The sequence below is a fragment of the Dendropsophus ebraccatus genome, chromosome 3, assembly GCF_027789765.1.
Source record: "Dendropsophus ebraccatus isolate aDenEbr1 chromosome 3, aDenEbr1.pat, whole genome shotgun sequence".
Taxonomy (NCBI): Eukaryota; Metazoa; Chordata; class Amphibia; order Anura; family Hylidae; genus Dendropsophus; species Dendropsophus ebraccatus.
In genome coordinates, this window is record NC_091456.1 from 175,598,909 (window position 1) to 175,619,703 (window position 20,795).

The 20,795-nt window shown below is 44.0% G+C and overlaps 1 protein-coding gene across 8 annotated transcripts in view; it reads left to right on the top strand.

Moving 5' to 3' along the window:
• NEDD4L (NEDD4 like E3 ubiquitin protein ligase) overlaps positions 1–20,795 on the top strand; it is a 248,052-nt gene that overhangs the window by 219,077 nt on the left and 8,180 nt on the right. For all 8 annotated transcript variants that reach the window (XM_069963179.1, XM_069963180.1, XM_069963183.1 and 5 more), the window contains 14 exons: positions 2,020–2,097; positions 2,566–2,620; positions 7,133–7,191; positions 8,857–8,922; positions 10,413–10,642; positions 11,106–11,227; positions 11,356–11,426; positions 12,783–12,878; positions 13,488–13,561; positions 14,820–14,880; positions 17,104–17,163; positions 19,046–19,153; positions 19,933–20,029; positions 20,677–20,749. In XM_069963179.1, the coding sequence (XP_069819280.1) occupies positions 2,020–2,097; positions 2,566–2,620; positions 7,133–7,191; positions 8,857–8,922; positions 10,413–10,642; positions 11,106–11,227; positions 11,356–11,426; positions 12,783–12,878; positions 13,488–13,561; positions 14,820–14,880; positions 17,104–17,163; positions 19,046–19,153; positions 19,933–20,029; positions 20,677–20,749 (1,250 nt within the window). The remainder of the gene's footprint in view (positions 1–2,019; positions 2,098–2,565; positions 2,621–7,132; positions 7,192–8,856; positions 8,923–10,412; positions 10,643–11,105; positions 11,228–11,355; positions 11,427–12,782; positions 12,879–13,487; positions 13,562–14,819; positions 14,881–17,103; positions 17,164–19,045; positions 19,154–19,932; positions 20,030–20,676; positions 20,750–20,795) is intronic.

Below are 20,795 nucleotides of genomic sequence, written 5' to 3' on the forward strand. Positions count from 1 at the left end.
CATCAGATCCATTATAACAGGAACTGTATAATCATCATCAGTAACCCTAATGGGGATTGCGGTCTCCTCTATGTGAAGCTTATGTGGAACAGTCCATTCAGCTTCATCATACAGGAAGTTCTGCTGGATTAGATGGTGACCCAATTGAGAGCGCAGAAACACATGGAATTTCCAGGGGGGTCACCGTGAGATCACATGACTCAACTAAAGGAAAGGATTCCAGGAATTTTCAGATAGAAAGGAAGAGCTATATTGGATTATAATGGCTGAATTATGTATAACATAATGAATAATAATAATATTAATAATAATAATAAATAAATAATGCAGGAGTGCTCCTTTAAGGTGCCCTTACACTATCTTCAAGTGGCTCAGGAGAGAATAAGACACCCCCATGGTTTGAGACATGTAAGCTCATAGAGATCTGCTGTCAGAATGTTTAGGTTTGTCTGGATCACAAAGCATCCTAGGTTTCTTCCAAACAGCACCACACCTGACCTAAGGTTGCTAGTAGTATTGCAACATGGTCACGTTGACTTAAAAAGGTGCAGAGCTGCAATACCAAATGCAACCTGTAGACAAGTGTGGTGCTATTTCTGGAAGAAAACAGCTCTGTTTTTCTAACCTTAGACAGCCCCTTGTGACATGCACTGTACCCTCGGATCGGTGTATCAGGTATAATACCAGGATACAAAGTGGATCTGTGCCCAAGTGCAATGGAATAATTGTGCAACTAATGTTTGATGTAATTTCCGAGCTATTCTAGAACAATACCATCCAGCATCTGACCTCATACAGCTTCTGGGCTGCATATCCTGGCTGGTGGGTCATCCAGGATTAGAAAAACATGGCTGCTTTCTTCCACAAACAGCACCATCCTTGTCCTCAGTTTTTGCAAATAATTGCTGCTTAGCTCCATTATAGTAAATGAGGCTGAGGTGTAATACCACACAGAACCTGAATCAGAGTGGTGCTGTTTTCGGAAGGAAGCAGCCATGTTAAAAACGCATCGCTTATTGTATCTGCAGCTTTATGTAGCATGGCGCTTTTTTTTCTGTGATTTTGTGAATGCTTTAGGCTCTGTTCACACCAGCGTCTTTTGGATTCCCCTATATTGAGACCAACTCTCCTGCAACCAGTCTGTCTTATATTAGGGGAACATTCAGGTCCTATTAGCACTGAGCTATGGGTAGAGAAGGAGTAAGGAATGGTGTTCAGGTGTAGTACCACAACCAACCAGTGGTCAGGTGTGGCATAGCGGAGGATTTACAGGATAGCTCAAAACAAGGGATCACCCGAACAGAAGGTCCCCACCTCCACCAGGGTTATATCTGGTTATGCTGGTTTGTCATGACAACTACTGTACAGTATATAATAAATGTTCGTACTTTTTTTTTTGTGAATTCTTAAAGGGGTACTTTAGGCTAGGGATATTTTTAGTGTATGGCCTGGAAGGGGTTAGATATAGACGCCGCCGGTCACTTACCTCTCCGGTTCCTGCGCCAGGTCCCGGATCACACCGTCCCCTTCTCCCGTCCTGCTGCCGCTTCCTGGTATGAGCGGTGGCTTCAGACGTGACGTCTCAAGGCAGCTCAGCCATTTAGCAGTGGTAGCGGGGTCCCGCCTCGGCCACTGAATGGCTGAGCTGCCTAGAGACGTCACGTCTCAAGCCGCAGCTCAGATTAGGAAGCGGCAGCAGGACGGGAGAACGAGGTGGTGTGTTCCAGGACCTGGCGCAGGATCCGGGGTAGTTAGTGGACGGCAGCGGCTATACCCAACCCCTCCCCAGCCGTACACTAAAAATACCCCCTAGCCCGGAGTACCCCTTTAATGCAAAACGTCCTGAAAATAAGACCTAGCGCATCTTTTGGAGAAGAAATTAATATAACATACTGTCTTATATTTGGGGAAACACAGTAGTTTATATTGTAGAGAACCACCAAGAGTCATTGTGTTAACTAAACCTTTCTGAAGTGTTTCTGTCTCTATCACGATAGTTATCACATTTATATCTCACAGGAGGATCCACGCTTGAAATTCCCTGTACATATGAGAACAAAAGCCTCCTTAAATCCCAACGACCTGGGACCTCTACCGGTGAGTGTGTGATACACTGCAGCTCCGCAAATCTCTCTGCTAGTCTGCTACAATGTATCCGTCTGGAGTGTTCAGCTCACAGAGCATTGTCTAGACTGGATACAATTGTATCACTTCTCAGCTGAGAGCAGGACTAGCTATGTACAATGTATCAGTCTGGTGTCCAGGCTGTAGAGCTCACAGAGCATTGTCTAGACTGGATACAGCTGAGAGCAGGACTAGCTATGTACAATGTATCAGTCTAGAGTCCAGGCTGTAGAGCTCACAGAGCATTGTCTAGACTGGATACAATTGTATCACTTCTAAGCTGAGAGCAGGACTAGCTATGTACAATGTATCAGGCTGGAGTCCAGGCTGTAGAGCTCACAGAGCATTGTCTAGAATAGATACAGTTGTATGCACCAGATCACTCTGACCCAGCTCCATTGTGTTTCCTTCATTGTAATAAATCGTCCTTTTCTTTTTCAGCCGGGCTGGGAGGAAAGGATACACTTAGATGGCAGAACGTTCTACATAGATCACAGTAAGTAGTCTTCTGGCCTGGATCTGGACTTTGCACAGAAAACCAAGGGAAACATTAAAAATATTGGAAACCTAGTGACCTGGCAACTACCACCTACATACATCAATGGGCACTGCTATGCTGTATGCTACATACAGGATTGCCCAATTTACTGTATAGATGTAGCAGAGCTGAGTGTTATGTAACCCTTTGGGGCTGCCTTCTATGTACTTTCTAACCATAGTCCAGTTTTTATGCATTAACATGGTTTACATACAGTTTCATGTAGATTAGATAGCATATTATCACATTGACATATGACACACTCAACTCTGCTGCATCGGTTAATCTGGCCCATGCCTCATATATATGAGCTCTGCCACATATTATTGAGCTCCACTACTTCTGACTATGCCACCTCGGACAAGTTGAGCTCTGCGGCATCTGACAATTCCCGCTACATGTGTAATAATAAGCTCCACCACACCTGGTGAGCTCGGCTCTGCTACATCTGGCAGGATTGGCATTACCTTAAATATTCCAGCCCTGCTGCTTCTGGAATTATCCCTTATAAACAGTATGCAGAGCATCTATAATAACAGTAGGGTACAGTATATTTACAAATTACAATGCATAGACTGTAAATATTGTCTGTACACTGCCACCTAGTGGCCACATGCACTACTACAGTTTCCTATATTTTTGGCTTTTTTGGGATTCCCACCACCAAGAATCTCCCTGTACAAGTGTCAGGATATGAAAGCAATGTGATCTTACTCTTTATTCAGGAAGTCAAGTGTTGATGTGTGGAGACAATGGTAACGGACACTTAGTGCCCTCTTACGGTACTGTACTTCCCTATATACCATGCGATGCTTGCATTTGACCTTCCCTGAAATTTTTCAGTTTGAGTTTGTGGAAGATTAACAACTTTTGTGACTTTTTTTTCATTTACAGTTTATATTGACCTGTTTTGTCTGTTTGGTTTGCCCTACACCAGAGATATGGGGAAAATGAGTCGAGCAGTGGGTTGTTTATCACCAGGCCAATGCGTAGATGAAGTCAGGACCCATAATAGCTCATTGACCCCCAAAATGGACTAAATCAGAATTTTATGGTCTGTGTGCCGGGTTCTATTACGGCTCTCTAGTCTGATTCTCAACAGGCCACAATACAGATTTAGAGATTATTACAATAACCCTCAAAGTCTTTGTTTTTGGGGCCCTCATCTGTATCAAAATCATCTCTTCCTGTGGGTAAAAATACAGGTCCTGCGCATTACATGGACAGCTCATTGATTTTATTGGGAGTTGTGTAATACTTCACATCTCCTGTGGTGGCGCTGCAAAATTTTATATATATATATATATATATATATAATATATATATATATATACACACACACATATATATAGATATATAGATATATATATAGAGAGAGAGAGATATGTATATGTATAGAGATATATATATATATATATAGAGAGAGAGATATATATATATATATATATATATATATATATATATATATATATATATAATATAGATATATATATATATAGAGAGAGAGAGATATTTATATTCACATGTTAAAAGTTTGGATCAGTCAGAGTCTGGGTATTCAGACAATCACTGATCACTAGAACAGGCAGGGTGAGAAGTTCCTGTGACCAAGATAATCCCTTAGACTCACATTGAGAGTCCATCTCATTGATGTGGCACTGAAGTGGGAGAGAACACGCTTAGTGGGTTCTCCTCCCCACTAGCGATCGGACACCCAAAGGCAGACTAAGCACAACATGTCAAAAGTATCTTGTAAAGCAACAGTGCCCATTTAGAGGAAGGTTCTCCTAAAGATTCGAGGTGATTGCTCCGATTTCCAGCATTTTCACAGTGAACCCTCATAATAAAAAAACAGACAACTCCTTTAGAAGGGTTATCCTGGATTAAAGAAAAAATACAGCCACTTTCTTGCAAAAACAGCGCCACCCCTGTCTTCAGGCTGTGTGTGGTATTACAGCTCCGTTCTATTCCCTTCAATGGAAGTGAGCTGCAAAACCACAATCAAACTGAAGACAAGGGAGGCGCTATTCCTGAAAGAAAGTATGTCTCCAGGTTTAAATATATTACCCAGACCACCTATTAACTTAAAGCACACCTATACTTTTACAAAAAGTTTATCGGTTTGAGTTTCAGTGTTTAAATCCTAATCAATCCTGAGAACCAGCAGGGAGAGAAGCCGGAAGTCACTCTTGAGACCAGGAAGGTCATGTGAACTTAATGAGTTTCTCTTCTGGTCTTTAGACACATAACATGATAGAATGTGCTAAACACTGACTCTTTTTGGATCAATTTTTTTGATTTGGTCAGAGTCTGAATGCCCCAACCAATAAAAAAAAAATCTTTCTATTTTTGCATTTTTTTTCTAATGATGCCCATTTAAAATTAAATGGTGTAATACTCCATTTCACCTGCGGGGGTGCTGCTGGAGAAATTGAACATAATTAGAGGTACCCTCTTGTAGGCAAAATAGCTGGTTAGTGGAATAGCATTTTAATGCCATTAAAATAATGCTTAATGCCTCCTTAGAGTTGCTTAACCTCCTCTTGCTCCACCTCTCTGAGTCTGAATTGTTGGTTGGTATATCCTAGCTGCATGGCCGGTGTGGTGATAAAACCAATGTCCTGACTTTATTTTCGGATTGTGGCATGATTGATTTATCTCTACACATTAATACACCTGCAGGTGGTTTTCCTTATCCACTACGGTCTGACTATGGTCTCTGTGTATGCACTATTGTGTTAACATATGTGAGTGTCTGTTAGTAGTGTTGCAAATGTGTTTACAGGTACAGTGCGCCCCCTAGCTGCACCTACTGATAATGCAGAAAATTGTACCTTATCAGGGACATAGTTATAGTTACTGCCCGTAAATTCAGTAGAAAAATGTGACCTCATTGTGGTGCCATGCATGACTGTAATGTCATCAGCTCCTTGTGGTTTCTCAGAATACAACAATTGATTCCATTCATAACATTGTATATGATCTCTAATATTTTATATATATATATATATATATATATATATATATATATATATATATATATATATGTGGCAAGGTACATAGTGTCTGTCAGTTACTGTTGGTCAATGGCAGTGAGACAGTCACTGCAATGATCCCTGGTGGTCTAGGGGAAGCCATGTACAATCTAGAGCAGAAAATGTCAGAAAATTTTATGTCAGCATCCCTGTTGGTTAAGGTCATTAAGAGGTGTCAGGATCGAGCTTCTACCACAATGCTGTTGGTATTCTAAGGCCCAGAAGAGGTTACTTCCAGGTTCCCTGGTGGTCTAGGGTAGTCATCCATTGTATACAAACATTCCTAATGTCTACAGTGGAGGAGGAGTTATTGTCAATATTTCTGGTCGTCTGCACCAAAGGGATTAGTATCAGCAACCTTGTTGGGATAGGGCAGTGAAATATTACTGTAAGGTCACAGTGCATATTAACATCCCTGGAGAATCCATGATAATCTGTGACTATGAAAGAGCCAGTGTCAGCATCCCTATTTGTCTCTACAGTAGTGAAAAAGCTACTGCAGGGGTCCCTGGTTGTGTACAGTAACACCCATAGGGTCTACAGCAGAGAAAAGGTTAATGTTAGCATCCCTGATGGTTCAGGGCAGTGAAGATGTTGCTGGACCAACACCTGGTGATTTAGGGCAAAGTCCAGAGTGTCTGGTGGTCTGCAGCAGATAACCTGGTGCCCCAGGGGTTACTCACTTCTCCATAAGAGAAGCTGAACAGTTGATTTGTTTCCTGGCTGCACATAATTTGATTGTCACTTCCTTAGTGGGGTACATAAGCAGAAAAAAAAAATCCAAATCAACTGGTGTCTGAAGGTTATATAGATTTGTAAATTACTTCTATTTAAAACTCTCGAGTCTTCCAGTACTTATCAGCTGCTGAATGTCCCGCAGGAGGTGGTGTATTCTTTCCAGTCTGACACAGTGCTCTCTGCTGCCACCTCTGTCCATGTCAGGAACTGTCCAGAGCAGTAGCAAATCCCCATAGAAAACCTCTCCTGCTCTGGACAGTTCCTGACATGGACAGAGGTGGCAGCAGAGAGCACTGGAAGTACTGGAAGACTTCATATTTTAAAATAGACGTAAATGCCAAATCTGTCTAACTTTCTGACACCAGTTGATTTGAAAGAATTTTTTTGTTGGAGTACCCCTTTAATGTTCTCTGCTTGCTACAAAGTATCAGGGCAGTGTATATCATTTTCTTAACAACTGAGTTGCCATACAGGACATTGATGGAGCTGACCAGGGGTCTATAGTGGTAGTGCATGTGATCGTCCTGTATCACATGTGTAGCTGTCTATGTAGCAGAGCTGTGTGACATCACCAATCTCATCTGGTTTTCACCAAATATGTACTAAAAAGTGTCCGTCGGTCTGAAATGTCAGAGCTCCACAAGTATTCGTACCTATAAACTGATGCCTAACGAAACTGTATGCACTTCCTTTGCAGATAACAAAATAACACAGTGGGAAGACCCCAGACTACAGAATCCGGCAATCACTGGGCCGGTAAGTTACTTAGAAGATTACATGCTAGATAAATGTTAAAGGGGTTGTCAGGAGCTGTCCAGAGTAGCAGCAAATCCCCATAGAAAACCTCTCCTGCTCTGGACAGTTCCTGACATGGACAGAGGTGGCAGCAGAGAGCACTGTGTCAGACTGGAAAGACTACATCACTTCCTGCAGGACATACAGCAGTTGATAAGTACTGGAAGTATAGAATAGTAGTAGAAGTAAACTACAAATCTAACTTTCTGGCACCAGTTGATGTGAGAAGAAAAAGTAGTGCTGTGCTGGTGGCAGCCCTAGACCAGAGCAGGGCAGCCCTGCAGTTCCCAACAGGAACATTGGTGGCAGCAGAGAGCCCGGTTCTTATTGCTAAGCGAGAAGGTTATAAGTGTATAGTATATATGCAGGATTATCGGTGAGTATAGAGCAGTGGTGAGCAGCGGTGGGGCCTTAGATACCATGTAATGGGTGGGATATGTGGACGCTCCCAGTGACCGATAATTTATCAGATGCCAGAAATGTCTGGGATTTATATATCCTGCTGTGATCCTGTGACCGGCAGTGCTGATCTACTGCTGCGCTCTAATATACACATCCGGCTGGTCAGTCCAGTGTTACCTGGGAAACTGGGAAGTCTTCAGCTCGTCTCTAGGATTTTAGTTGCTAGGTATATAATATATACGCATTAAGGTTACTATGTGGGGGCAGCCGGGAGGCCTGATAGTTCCTCCTCTGTGCTGCACTAGGGTTCTTTCTTTTTATTTATCATCCTCATAAATCTGGAAATATTCCTGCACTGTGTCTACTGTGAGAGTATATGTTATAAAGCATATATACATACATCCTTATTATACTCCAGAGCTGCACTCACTATTCTGCTGGTGGGGTCACTGTGTACATAAATTACTTATCCTGTACTGATCCTGAGTTACATCCTGTATTATACTCCAGAGCTGCACTCACTATTCTGCTGGTGGGGTCACTGTGTACATACATTACTTATCCTGTACTGGTCCTGAGTTACATCCTGTATTATTAGGCTATGTTCACATAAAAAGGGGCGGATTACGCGAGGAAATATTTCCGCCTGAAATCAAGTGACGCTGTATTCCGAGCAGAATATAAGCAGAATGCAAGCAGAATCCCTGCGTATTCTGCTAGGAAAGTGTTCGCTTGTATTACGCTTGTATTCCGCGCTAAATACGTGCGTATTCCGCGCTGAAACAGAAAATTAGAGCCCCATTGGTTTGTATAGGCTTCCGCTAGCAGAAAAATGAACATGTTCATTCTTCTGGCGGAAAGCGGATTAGTTCAGTGCGGAAATTCCACTGTGTGAACTGCAGAGCAGAATTTCCATTCAACACAATGAAAATTAGCTCTGCAACTATTTTAACGGCTGAAATTTCAGCGCTGATTCAGCGCAGAAATTCAGCTGCTTTTGCTCTGTGTGAACGAGCCCTTATACTCCAGAGCTGCACTCACTATTCTGTGGTGAAATCCTCATATACATACATCAGGTGTAGTTCAGGATCACATAACTGACTGAACCCCTATGGCAGGTCACATGTTAGTACCATTTTATTGTACTATTTTCTTTTTTGCTTTTGAGTGTTCTGTTTTTGCCAGATCACTGACCGGACTGGTGACCGTTCTCTTGTCTTACAGGCCGTTCCCTATTCCAGAGAATTTAAGCAGAAATACGATTACTTCAGGAAGAAGTTGAAGAAGCCTGTAAGTATCTTAACAGCTTGGTATTGTCTCTATGCTATGGAGGCAGCCATTATTATTGGTGTTAACGTATCCGTTCCATAGGGCCATGTGAGGGGGCGCTACAGAGCACTGTTATTAACCGGAGAGTATATGGCATTTCTATTATCATAGATAAGGGATCGATGGAACCTTTCATATTACGCCACGTTAATATCGCACTAAGAGGCAGTGCTTGAGGCCACTATAGCTTGTGGTTTTATGGCTAGTGTAACTGGACTACTATAATGGGACACTATGGCTGGTGTAATGGGGGGCACCATGGCTGGTGTAATGGAGGACACCATGGCTGGTGTAATGGAGGACACCATGGCTGGTGTAATGGGGGGCACCATGGCTGGTGTAATGGGGGCACCATGGCTGGTGTAAATGGGGGGCACCATGGCGGGTGTAAATGGGGGGCACCATGGCGGGTGTAAATGGGGGGCACCATGGCGGGTGTAAATGGGGGGCACCATGGCTGGTGTAAATGGGGGGCACCATGGCTGGTGTAATTGGGGGGCACCATGTCTGGTGTAATTGGGGGGGCAACATGTCTGGTGAAAACCCTCTTGTTGTAAACCACTGCTTTATATCTTAAAACTGGGATGGGGAACCTGTGTCTCTCCAGTTGTTGCACAACTACAACTCCCATCATACCTGGACAGCCAAAGCCTTGCCTTTGGCTGTCCAGGCATGATGGGAGTTGTAGTTGTGCAGCAGCTGGAGGGCCATGACTTCCCCATCCCCGCCTTACAACAATCCAGCCCTGCTGGGAAGCATTAATAATCCAGATAAATGGTTTATAATCTGGAAAGTGGTTTGTTCCCTCGATCTCCGGAGAAGCGGAGCAGCTTATTATTTATTCCTGATAATTACCGAGCGCTGATGTTGTCTCCACAAAACAATTACTCTAATTGTTCTGACAATTCTCAATTATGATTAAAGTTACTAATTACAAGAAAAAGTGACTGACTTCACTTCCCCGGATCCTGTTCTGCATAATAGTGGCGACATTGCAGTTACTTTATCTGCATTACGGTGCTTGACGTACAATGAGAATAATAGTGGAGCTGTTTACTGAGATGACACTCGGATTCACCTTCCTAGACACTTGACTCTAGATGAATCCTAGCAACACGGGGGCGTACACATTTTTAAAGGTTAAAAAAACAAAACAAAAAAGCTACTTTTTTGCAAAAACAGCGCCACCCCTGTCCTCAGGTTGTGTGTGGTATTACTATTCTGCTCTAGTCACTTCAGTGGAACTAGGCTGCATGATCCCTTTAAGTCAGCTTTAGAAAGTGATAGAGCTGATCACAAGGATTGTTTCCTACTACAGAGAAGTGGGGGGAGGCTCCTGCTGCAGCCAGTTATCACTCTTACAGTCAAATAGCACCCCCTCTAGGTTGTATGCGGGATTGCGTGATCACCAGGGTCACCTGATCAGCATTAACATTCCTGTCACCTTTCAGGCGGATATACCCAACAGATTTGAAATGAAGCTTCATAGAAACAACATCTTTGAAGAATCCTACAGAAGGATAATGTCCGTGAAGAGGCCTGACGTCCTGAAGGCCAGACTCTGGATCGAGTTTGAGTCGGAGAAAGGCCTGGATTATGGCGGGGTGGCCCGAGAGTGGTTCTTCCTGTTATCCAAAGAAATGTTTAACCCGTATTATGGGCTTTTTGAATACTCCGCTACGTAAGTCACTAGTCTAATACGCATCTATCTATTCCCTCTTAGGTACAAATGTTGGGTGGGGTATTCTTTCCTGACACAGTGCTCTCTGCTGCCACCTCTGTCCATGACAGGAACTGTCCAGACCAGGAAAGGTTTTCTATAGGAATTTGCTACTGTTCGGGATAGTTCCTGACATGGACAGAGGTGGCAGCAGAGAGCACTGTGTCATACTGAAAAGAATACACCCCTTCCTGCAGGACCTACAGCGGCTGATAAGTACTGTAAGGCTTGAGATTTTTGAATTGTAAATCTATATAACGTTTTTGACACCAGCTGATTTCAAAGAATTTTTCTTTCCGCCCTTTAAGTGCAGAACCTGACCTTTCCTGGTGTTTGTTCTAACGTCTCTGGCCACGTCCTCAGCTTGTTCTGATCTGTGATGTAGACGTGCGCAGTTACTCACTGTTTGTATATCTCTCTGCAGGGACAATTACACCCTCCAGATAAACCCCAACTCCGGTCTATGTAATGAAGATCATCTATCGTATTTCACATTTATTGGGCGGATTGCCGGCCTTGCAGTGTTCCATGGGAAACTATTAGATGGTGAGTGATATGCCGTATAATCACCCTTCTCTACAGTCCCCCATCACCCACATATACGTAATTTTTCTTAAACTTGCTGTGTTATGTACATTTCTCTGCCGTAACTATTATCCGTTTCTTCCCCTTAGGTTTCTTTATTCGACCATTCTACAAGATGATGCTGGGAAAGCAGATAACATTGAAAGATATGGAGTCTGTGGTATGTTCCCTTATACTCAGCTAGCAGCAATACTTATAGAATAGAGAACCATACCGCATAGAGACACCACAAACGGCCTACAGCTCACGGCCCACAAACTCTGCTGCTGTCCCAAAGCTTACAGGTGGAAGAGTGCTGTAGTGGACCGTGAGGGGGGGGCCCTGGGCTGCGGACCGTGAGGGGGGGGGCCCTGGGCTGCGGACCGTGAGGGGGGGGGCCCTGGGCTGCGGACCGTGAGGGGGGGGGGCCCTGGGCTGCGGACCGTGAGGGGGGGGGCCCTGGGCTGCGGACCGTGAGGGGGGGGGCCCTGGGCTGCGGACCGTGAGGGGGGGGGGCCCTGGGCTGCGGACCGTGAGGGGGGGGGGCCCTGGGCTGCGGACCGTGAGGGGGGGGGCCCTGGGCTGCGGACCGTGAGGGGGGGGGGCCCTGGGCTGCGGACCGTGAGGGGGGGGCCCTGGGCTGCGGACCGTGAGGGGGGGGGGCCCTGGGCTGCGGACCGTGAGGGGGGGGGGCCCTGGGCTGCGGACCGTGAGGGGGGGGGCCCTGGGCTGCGGACCGTGAGGGGGGGGGCCCTGGGCTGCGGACCGTGAGGGGGGGGGCCCTGGGCTGCGGACCGTGAGGGGGGGGGCCCTGGGCTGCGGACCGTGAGGGGGGGGGCCCTGGGCTGCGGACCGTGAGGGGGGGGGGGCCCTGGGCTGCGGACCGTGAGGGGGGGGGGCCCTGGGCTGCGGACCGTGAGGGGGGGGGCCCTGGGCTGCGGACCGTGAGGGGGGGGGGCCCTGGGCTGCGGACCGTGAGGGGGGGGGGCCCTGGGCTGCGGACCGTGAGGGGGGGGGCCCTGGGCTGCGGACCGTGAGGGGGGGGGGCCCTGGGCTGCGGACCGTGAGGGGGGGGGGCCCTGGGCTGCGGACCGTGAGGGGGGGGGCCCTGGGCTGCGGACCGTGAGGGGGGGGGGGCCCTGGGCTGCGGACCGTGAGGGGGGGGGGCCCTGGGCTGCGGACCGTGAGGGGGGGGGCCCTGGGCTACTGACCGTGAGGGGGGGGGGCCCTGGCCTGCTTACCTTGAGGGGGGGCTCTGGGCTGCGGACCGTGAGGGGGGGGGCCTGGGCTGCGGACCGTGAGGGGGGGGGGGGGCCTGGGCTGCAGACCGTGAGGGGGGGGGGGGGCCTGGGCTGCAGACCGTGAGGGGGGGGGGGGGGCCTGGGCTGCAGACCGTGAGGGGGGGGGGGCCCTGGGCTGCGGACCGTGAGGGGGGGCCGTGGCCTGACTATTCTGTGTGCACAGTTTCCGCAGGCTCTATATGTCCTTTGGTCTGTGTGTTGGGTCGGATTCAGCGGGATATGTTTTCTCTTTATAGGATAGTGAATATTACAATTCTCTTAAATGGATCTTAGAAAATGACCCCACTGAGCTGGATCTCAGGTTCTGTATAGATGAAGAAAACTTTGGTCAGGTATGTATACAAAGCAAATTGTATATTACACCATTGTATACAGTATATAGAGCTCACACTATATGCCAGCACTTTGTTTTATACATTCTCATGTGTGTCATCCCATTATTATTGGAGACTGAAGCTAATCTGCTGCAGGAGGCTAGATAGGCAGGATTATATAACTGAGCAGAGAGAAGTTCTATAGAAGGGACCAATATATGTGTAGCCATGCAGGGTACAGAGGTAGCCTGGGCCTCAGTGTCTCGGGCCCAAAGACCCTTCTACTACGTAAGAAGACATCCTTATTACAAGGTATAAAATTGTATCTCATTCGTCCAGTCTACATGACATCATTTAGTAATAGTGGAGAGCCCCTTTAAATTGGTCCAACATATTTAAAGGGATTGGTCAGGCTCAGTGGGAAAAAAAAAAAACTTTTCTCACCTGCCTGATCCTAGCTCCCTAGGTCTATATAGATCTCCCCTTTTTTTTTATTTTAACCCAGCCTGACCTCTTTAAAGAAAGAAAGAATGCTGAACAATCCCTTTAAACCCACATATAGTTGCCGTGTTGTTCTTCTGGGTGGCCATCATATGCTGCAGTGATATTTTTGTCTTTGTTTTTCAGACTTATCAGGTTGACTTAAAGCCAAATGGGTCAGAGATGGTTGTGACAAATGACAACAAGAGGGAGTACATAGAGTAAGTGATCTCCTCAGACTACACACGCTGTATAGATAAACATTCTATAGAGCACAGAATGTACATATATGTCATATACTACACAGAATATACACACAACATATACATACACGTCCTATACTGCACAGTATATACATGTCATATACTGCATAGGATATACACACATCATATACATACACGTCTTATACTGCACAGTATATACATGTCATATACTGCATAGGATATACACACATCATATACTAGACAGACTATATATACATCATATACACGTTATATACTGCACAGAATATACACACATCATACACATACATGTCATATACTGCACAAAATATACACACATCATATACTAGACAGACTATACATACATCATATACATACACGTCCTATACCGCACAGTGTATAAATGTCATATACTGCATAGAATATACACACATCATACACATACATGTCATATACTGCACAAAATATACACACATCATATACTAGACAGACTATACATACATCATATACACACCATATACTGCACAGAATATACACACATCATATACTAGACAGACTATACATACATCATATACACACGTCATATACTGCACAGAATATACACACATCATATACTTATGTCATATACTGCACTGTATGTACACCCTTCATATACTGCAAAGAATGTACACACATCATATACATATACTGCACATAATGTATACACATCATATACTGGACAGTATGTACACACGTCATATACAGTATGCCTGCTCGTCATGTACATATGCCTCGTAGACTTTACAGTATGTGCGTACACATCATTCACACATCATATATTGTACATCATGTACACTGCTGACCCACTAGATACCACCAGAGGTTACTGAGATCTCCGAACACCAAAAAGTAAAGTGAAAGAGTTCCCCTTTAAGTAATCTTTTAACCCTTGTATAATAGTATGATCTCATGCTGCATGGCTCTCGCAGGTGAGGATGAGGATGATAGTCACACGCTGCAGATGTTATTTACATCCATTTTAGCTGATTGCTCCCCGGCTGTGCCTCCTTTCTGAGCTGAATCATCGGAGATATAACACTACAGTAAGCTTTACCTTCTCTAGGGGTGTGAGGTCAGCTGGTCTAAGGACAGACGCCATAGAGATTAACCAGGTCTACAAACTATGTGTCATAGATGTCAGGGCTGCGTACGTTACTGTGATAGATGATGTAGAAAACTACAATTTAAGCACAGACTGTAACTTTCTTTTTCTTTCCAGCCTTGTAATCCAATGGAGGTTTGTAAATAGGGTACAGAAACAGATGAACGCCTTTTTAGAAGTAAGTCCACTATAGGTTCTATACGTACATTTCGTTGTTGTTGATGATGATGATAAATCTATATCCTGATGTAGTTTTTTGATCCAAGATTCTCTACTTAAAGTGACGTGGTCACCCCCTTTGTGCATTCTGACATCTCTACACAGGTGTAAAGGGTAAATTTAGCGGTTTTTTTTCATACCTTATTTCATATCATACGTCATGGTGTTTGTTCAAGTAAAAAGTCATCTTTTATCAACTGCAGATTGTATTAAGTGGGCGTGACCTCAAGACATTAGCGCAACTTAGCCCCACCCACAACGGCATCGTTGGGCGCGCCCCCTTGACGCCCATTGGTTGGCCGACGTAAAGGGGGTGGGGTCTAGACCTTTTTGCCAGCCTGTTCCAATGGCCGCGAGGGGGCGGGGCCAACTGTGGTGTCGTGGCGGGGCTAAGTGGCGCTAATGCCGCGGGGCCCCGCCCACTTAACACAATCTGCAGTTGATAAAAGATGACTTTTTACTTTAACAAGCACCATGACTTATCATATAAAGGTATGATATAAGGTATGAAAACCGCTAAATTTACCCTTTACACCTGTGTAAAAAATGTCAGAATGCAAAAAGGAGGTGACAGTGTCACTTTAAGTCCTTTAAAGGGGTTGTTCACAAAAAAAAAAAAATCTTTTAAATCAACTGGTGCCAGAAAGTGTCAGAGATTTGTAATTTACTTCTTTTTTTAAAAAAAGTTTTCTATGGGCATTTGCTACTGATCTGGACAGTTCCTGACATGGACAGAGGTGGCAGCAGAGAGCACTGTATCAGACTGAAGAGAATACTCCACTTCCTGCAGGTCATACAGCAGCTGATAAGTAATAGAGATTTTTAAATAGAAGTAAATTACAAATCTCTGGCACTTGCTGGGACCAGTTGATTTGAACATTTTTTTTTTTTTGTGAACTACCCCTTTAACCCCTAGCTGCACCAGGACGTTACTGAACATCCTGGTGCCACTAGGGGAGTTCAGAGTGGGGGGGTCACGTGGTGACCCCACTCTGAATTGCCGTGATCCCAGGTGCTATATGCAGCTAACTAAGTATTTAGATGCAGCTGTCATAGTTGACAGCTGCATTTAAATACTTGTTGTCCCCTTACCCTGGTGGTCTAGTGGGCGGTTCCAGCTCGGCACTGTATTGCTTTTGGCTGCATTGCTTTATACTGCATAGATCTCTATGAGAGATCAGAGCAGTCATACCAGAAGTCCCCCAGGGGCAAATAACCCTAACCCCAGGGGTAATAACCCTAACCCCAGGGAAATTTCTAGTATGTGTGTAAAAAATGTTTTTTTTTAAAAAGTCTTTTTATTAATACAAAATCCCCTCCTCTAATAAAAGTCAGAATCACTCCCCTTTCCCCATTTTATAAATATAAATAAGTAAACATGTTTGGTGTCACCGCGTGCGTAATCGCCTGAACTAATAAATTATCACATTCCTGATCTCGCACGGTAAACAGCGTAAGCTTAAAAAAAATTCCAAAGTGTGAAATTGCACATTTTTGATCGCATCAAATCTAGAAAAAATTGTAATAAAAAGCGATCAAAAAGTCACATATGCTCAACACAGTCCCATAGACCAAAGGATAAAAGCGCTATAGGAATGGAAATAGAGCGATTTTAAGGAAAATATATATATATTTTTTTTAAAGGTTTTAATTTTTTAAAAGCCATCAACTAATACTAAAGTTATACATGTCACATATTGTTGTAATCGTAACAACTTGAGGAACAAACAAGTGTAAAACAACAACTTGAGTAAAACAAGTCAATTTTTTTCAATTTTTTTTCTGGTTTCACAGCATAATTTAGGCAAAAATTCAGCCTGTCATTGCAAAGTACAATTAGTGGCGCCCAAAAAAAACATAAGGGCCCATGTGGGTCTCTAGGTGGAAAAATGCAACTGCTATGGCCTTATATACATAAAGAGGAAAAAACGAAAGCGCAAAAACGAAAACTGGCTGTGTCCCCTAAGGGGTTAAGTGGTACATAAAGAGGGGCTACAGGTTGGAAAAACATAGCTGCTTTATTCCAAAAACATTGCCACCCCTGTTCTTGGGTTTTTGTTCGTATTGACTTAGCAGCTGTACGAGCGCCCCCTTATGTTTAAAAACCTTAATTTAAAGGTTCTGTCTTCATAACAGTTGAGTGTTCTAATATTTTGTTATAACTTATTCTTTGTGTTTTCAGGGATTTACTGAACTCATTCCTATTGATTTGATAAAGATTTTTGATGAAAATGAACTTGAGGTATGTGTGTACTCTGCTGCGCCATTAGACGTCATAGCTGCCCTCCCAGCTCTTGCAGAACTACAATTCCCATCATGCTAAAGCTTTGGCTCTATATACAGGATGGGAATTGTAGTTTTGCAGCAGCAGCTGGAGGGTTGAAGGTGCTTCATACCTGTTTGAAAAATAAGTGGTACCCTTTAAATCAGTGGCCTTGTCTACCGCACCCTCATAGACCATATACTTTTTATGTGACCTTTGCATATTTATTCGGCTCAGTCGCTAATCTCCTGCTGTATTTGATACCAAGAGACTATAGATTGTTAGTAGCTTTTGCTAAATATATACACCTGACCTATATATGCACGCTCATCTGAACTGAGCTTGCATATGTATATGGGACAGCTGTGATAAAACAAATAACTGCGGGTAAAATTAATATTTGACTAGCAGCCATTTAAAGGTAAAATAAAATTTGTATTAAATCAACAGGTGCCAGAAATTTGTAATTTACTTCTATCTAAAAAAAAATCTCTTTTAGTACCTATCAGCTGCTGTATGCCCTGCAGGAAGTGGTGTATTCTTTCCAGTCTGGAGAGCAGGAGAGGTTTTCTATGGCGTTTTGCTACTGCTCTGGACAGTTTTGGATACGGACAGAGGTGGCAGCAGAGAGCACTGTGTCAGACTACAAAGAATACACCAATACCTGCAGGACATACAGCAGCTGATAAGTACTGGTAGACTGGAGATTTTTTTAATAGAAGCAAATTACAAATCTCAAATTATAAAATTTTTTGCTGGAGTATCCCTTTAAGGACACTTATAACCAGGAAAAGTGATAAGTGTTAGATGGGTTGGAGACCAACTGCTGCGACCACCTCCAGTGATCATCAGAACCGGTTCCTGTGTCTTCTGGGTCAGACGTGCTGCTGCTTAATTCAACTCTTTGGGACCGTATACATCTATAGCAAGTGAATAAGCTGCAGCACATATGCCAGGGGATGTAGGACCCACGTCATGTGATCAGTGCAGGTCCTAGCAGTAAGACCCTCACCCATTATATACACTCCTCACTTATCCTATGGTTCGGTGATGAAAGTCCTATGGTCATGGTAAATCTGCTCTACTGTATGTCCATATTCTATTGCTGTGCGTAGTGTTGAGTGAACCTGCCGAAAAGTTTAGGTTTGGCAACATCCATCTGAACCCAAACGCTCGGCATTTGACTACCGGTGTCTGGATGCAGCCTTAAAGGGGTTGTCCAGTGAAAATCTTTTTCCTTCAGATCAACTGGTGTCAGAAAGTTATATAGATTTGTAATTTACTTCTATTTAAAAATCTCAAGTCTTCCCATACTTATCAGCTGCTGTATGTACTGCAGGAGATGTTTTTATTTTCAGCCTGACACAGTGCTCTCTGCTGACATCTCTGGTTGAGGCAGGAACTGTCCAGAGTAGCAGAGGTTTTCCAAGGGAATCCTTATAGAAAACCTCTCCTGCTCTGGACAGTTCCTGTCTCGGCCAGAGATGTCAGCAGAGAGCACTGTGTCAGACTGCAAATAAAACATTTCCTGCAGCACATACAGCAGCTGATAAGTACTGGGAGACTGGAGATTTTTAAATAGAAGTAAATTACAAATCTATATAACTTTCTGATACCAGTTGATTTGAAGAAAAAAAAAAAAAAAAAGATTTTCGCTGGACAACCCCTTTAAGGTGGCCAGGAAAACATGGATACAGCCCAGGACCCTCTAAGGTGGCTAGTTCGCTCAACACTAGCTGTGCGTTTTAGGGGTCTCACTGACCCATCAGAAAGTTTATAAGATCAAATGAGAGGGCGGCACAAGATTTATAGGATCTGAGATTCCCCATGCTATAGCTCCAATGTGCTTTATCTCTTGTAGCTCCTGATGTGCGGCTTGGGGGACGTGGATGTGAATGACTGGAGGCAGCATACACTGTACAAAAATGGCTATTGCCCCAACCACCCGGTAATCCAGTGGTACTGGAAGGTAAGGCGCCCTCTAGTGGTCATGGTATAATAGCACGTATTGTACATTTTTGGTGGATTTAGTAGAACTATTATTTTTTTTTTAAATAGAAATACTTATCCATATTGATTGGGGATTCCCATCTCGGACCCTTATCTCGGATTATCGTTCGAATTTGCATAATAACGATCGCATTTGAGCGATAATCGCGCCGTGTAAACATAGCGAACGACCAAGCGACGAGCGAGAAATCGTTCATTTTGATCTTTGAACATGTTCTCAAATAGTCGTTGGTCGTTTGCAAAAAATCGCAGATCGTTTCGTGTCAACGTGTCTTTCACCGATTTTAACCTATGTGTGAGATAAGCAATAAGCTTAAGCGAAAAACAATCGCAATACGATATTCCATACGATATATTGATCCGTCTAAACACTGATTGTATCAAAAACAAATCGTTATTTCGAAATCGTTAATCGTATGATTGGGCCAATTATTGCTCCGCCTTTGGCTGTCCAGGCATGATGGTAATTGTAGTTTTGCAACAGCTGGAGGGCCACAGGTTCTCTTTCCCTGCCCTAAACCCTTAGCTAAGCTCCTATAAATAAAAGGGAATAATTCATCAGATTAGACACTGAACAAGCAGGGGATGCTGGAAGAATTCAGCTCTGAAGCCTTCATTATTTATCTTACATCACTTAGGCCCCCCAACCCTGCACAAAGTATAATACACTGTGTTTTAGCTTTTCTCTATTGGAGTTTGTGTATTCTCTGGTTTCATCTTCTGTTCTGTCTTTTTCAGGCCGTGCTGCTGATGGATGCCGAGAAACGCATTCGATTGTTGCAGTTCGTAACGGGGACTTCTCGAGTGCCTATGAACGGATTCGCAGAACTATATGGTTAGTGCAGATAGAACGCAAACAATAAGGACACGTCCAGTATTAAAGGGGTACTCTGGCGAAAATCTTTTTCTTTCAAATCAACTGGTTTTAGAAAGTTTATATGGATTTGTAATTTACTTCTATTTGAAAATCTCCAGTATTTATCAGCTGTTGTATGTCCTGCAGGAAGTGGTGTATTCTTTCTTTCTTGACACTGTGCTCTCTGCTGCCACCTCTGTCCATGTCAGGAACTGTCCAGAGCAGTTGCAAATCCCCATAGAAAAACTCTGTCCGTGTCAGAAACTGCCCAGAGGAGGAGAGGTGGCAGCAGAGATCACTGTGTGAGCCTTAAAAGAAAACACCACTTCCTGCAGGACATACAGCGACTTGAGATTTTTAAGTATAAGTAAATTACAAATCTATATACGTTTCTAAAACCAGTTTTAATAGAAAAAAATTTCACCAGAGTGCCCCTTTAACTGGCACCATATAATACCACAGTCCGCCTGATCATTGATAGTGGCTGTAGTGATCACATCCTTTTAGTGCTTGTCATGCTGGGTCTCATTTGAGTGTTGTGTATAATAGAGATTGTACGTCATGTACGTCCTTCTATAGCGGAAGACTGTTGGCTAACACTCGTATGTGCTCTTACTTTACTATAGGTTCCAATGGTCCTCAGCTGTTTACAATAGAGCAGTGGGGAAGTCCGGATAAACTGCCCAGAGCTCACACATGGTAAGCTATACACATCTATATTATATATGCGACAATAAGACCCCCT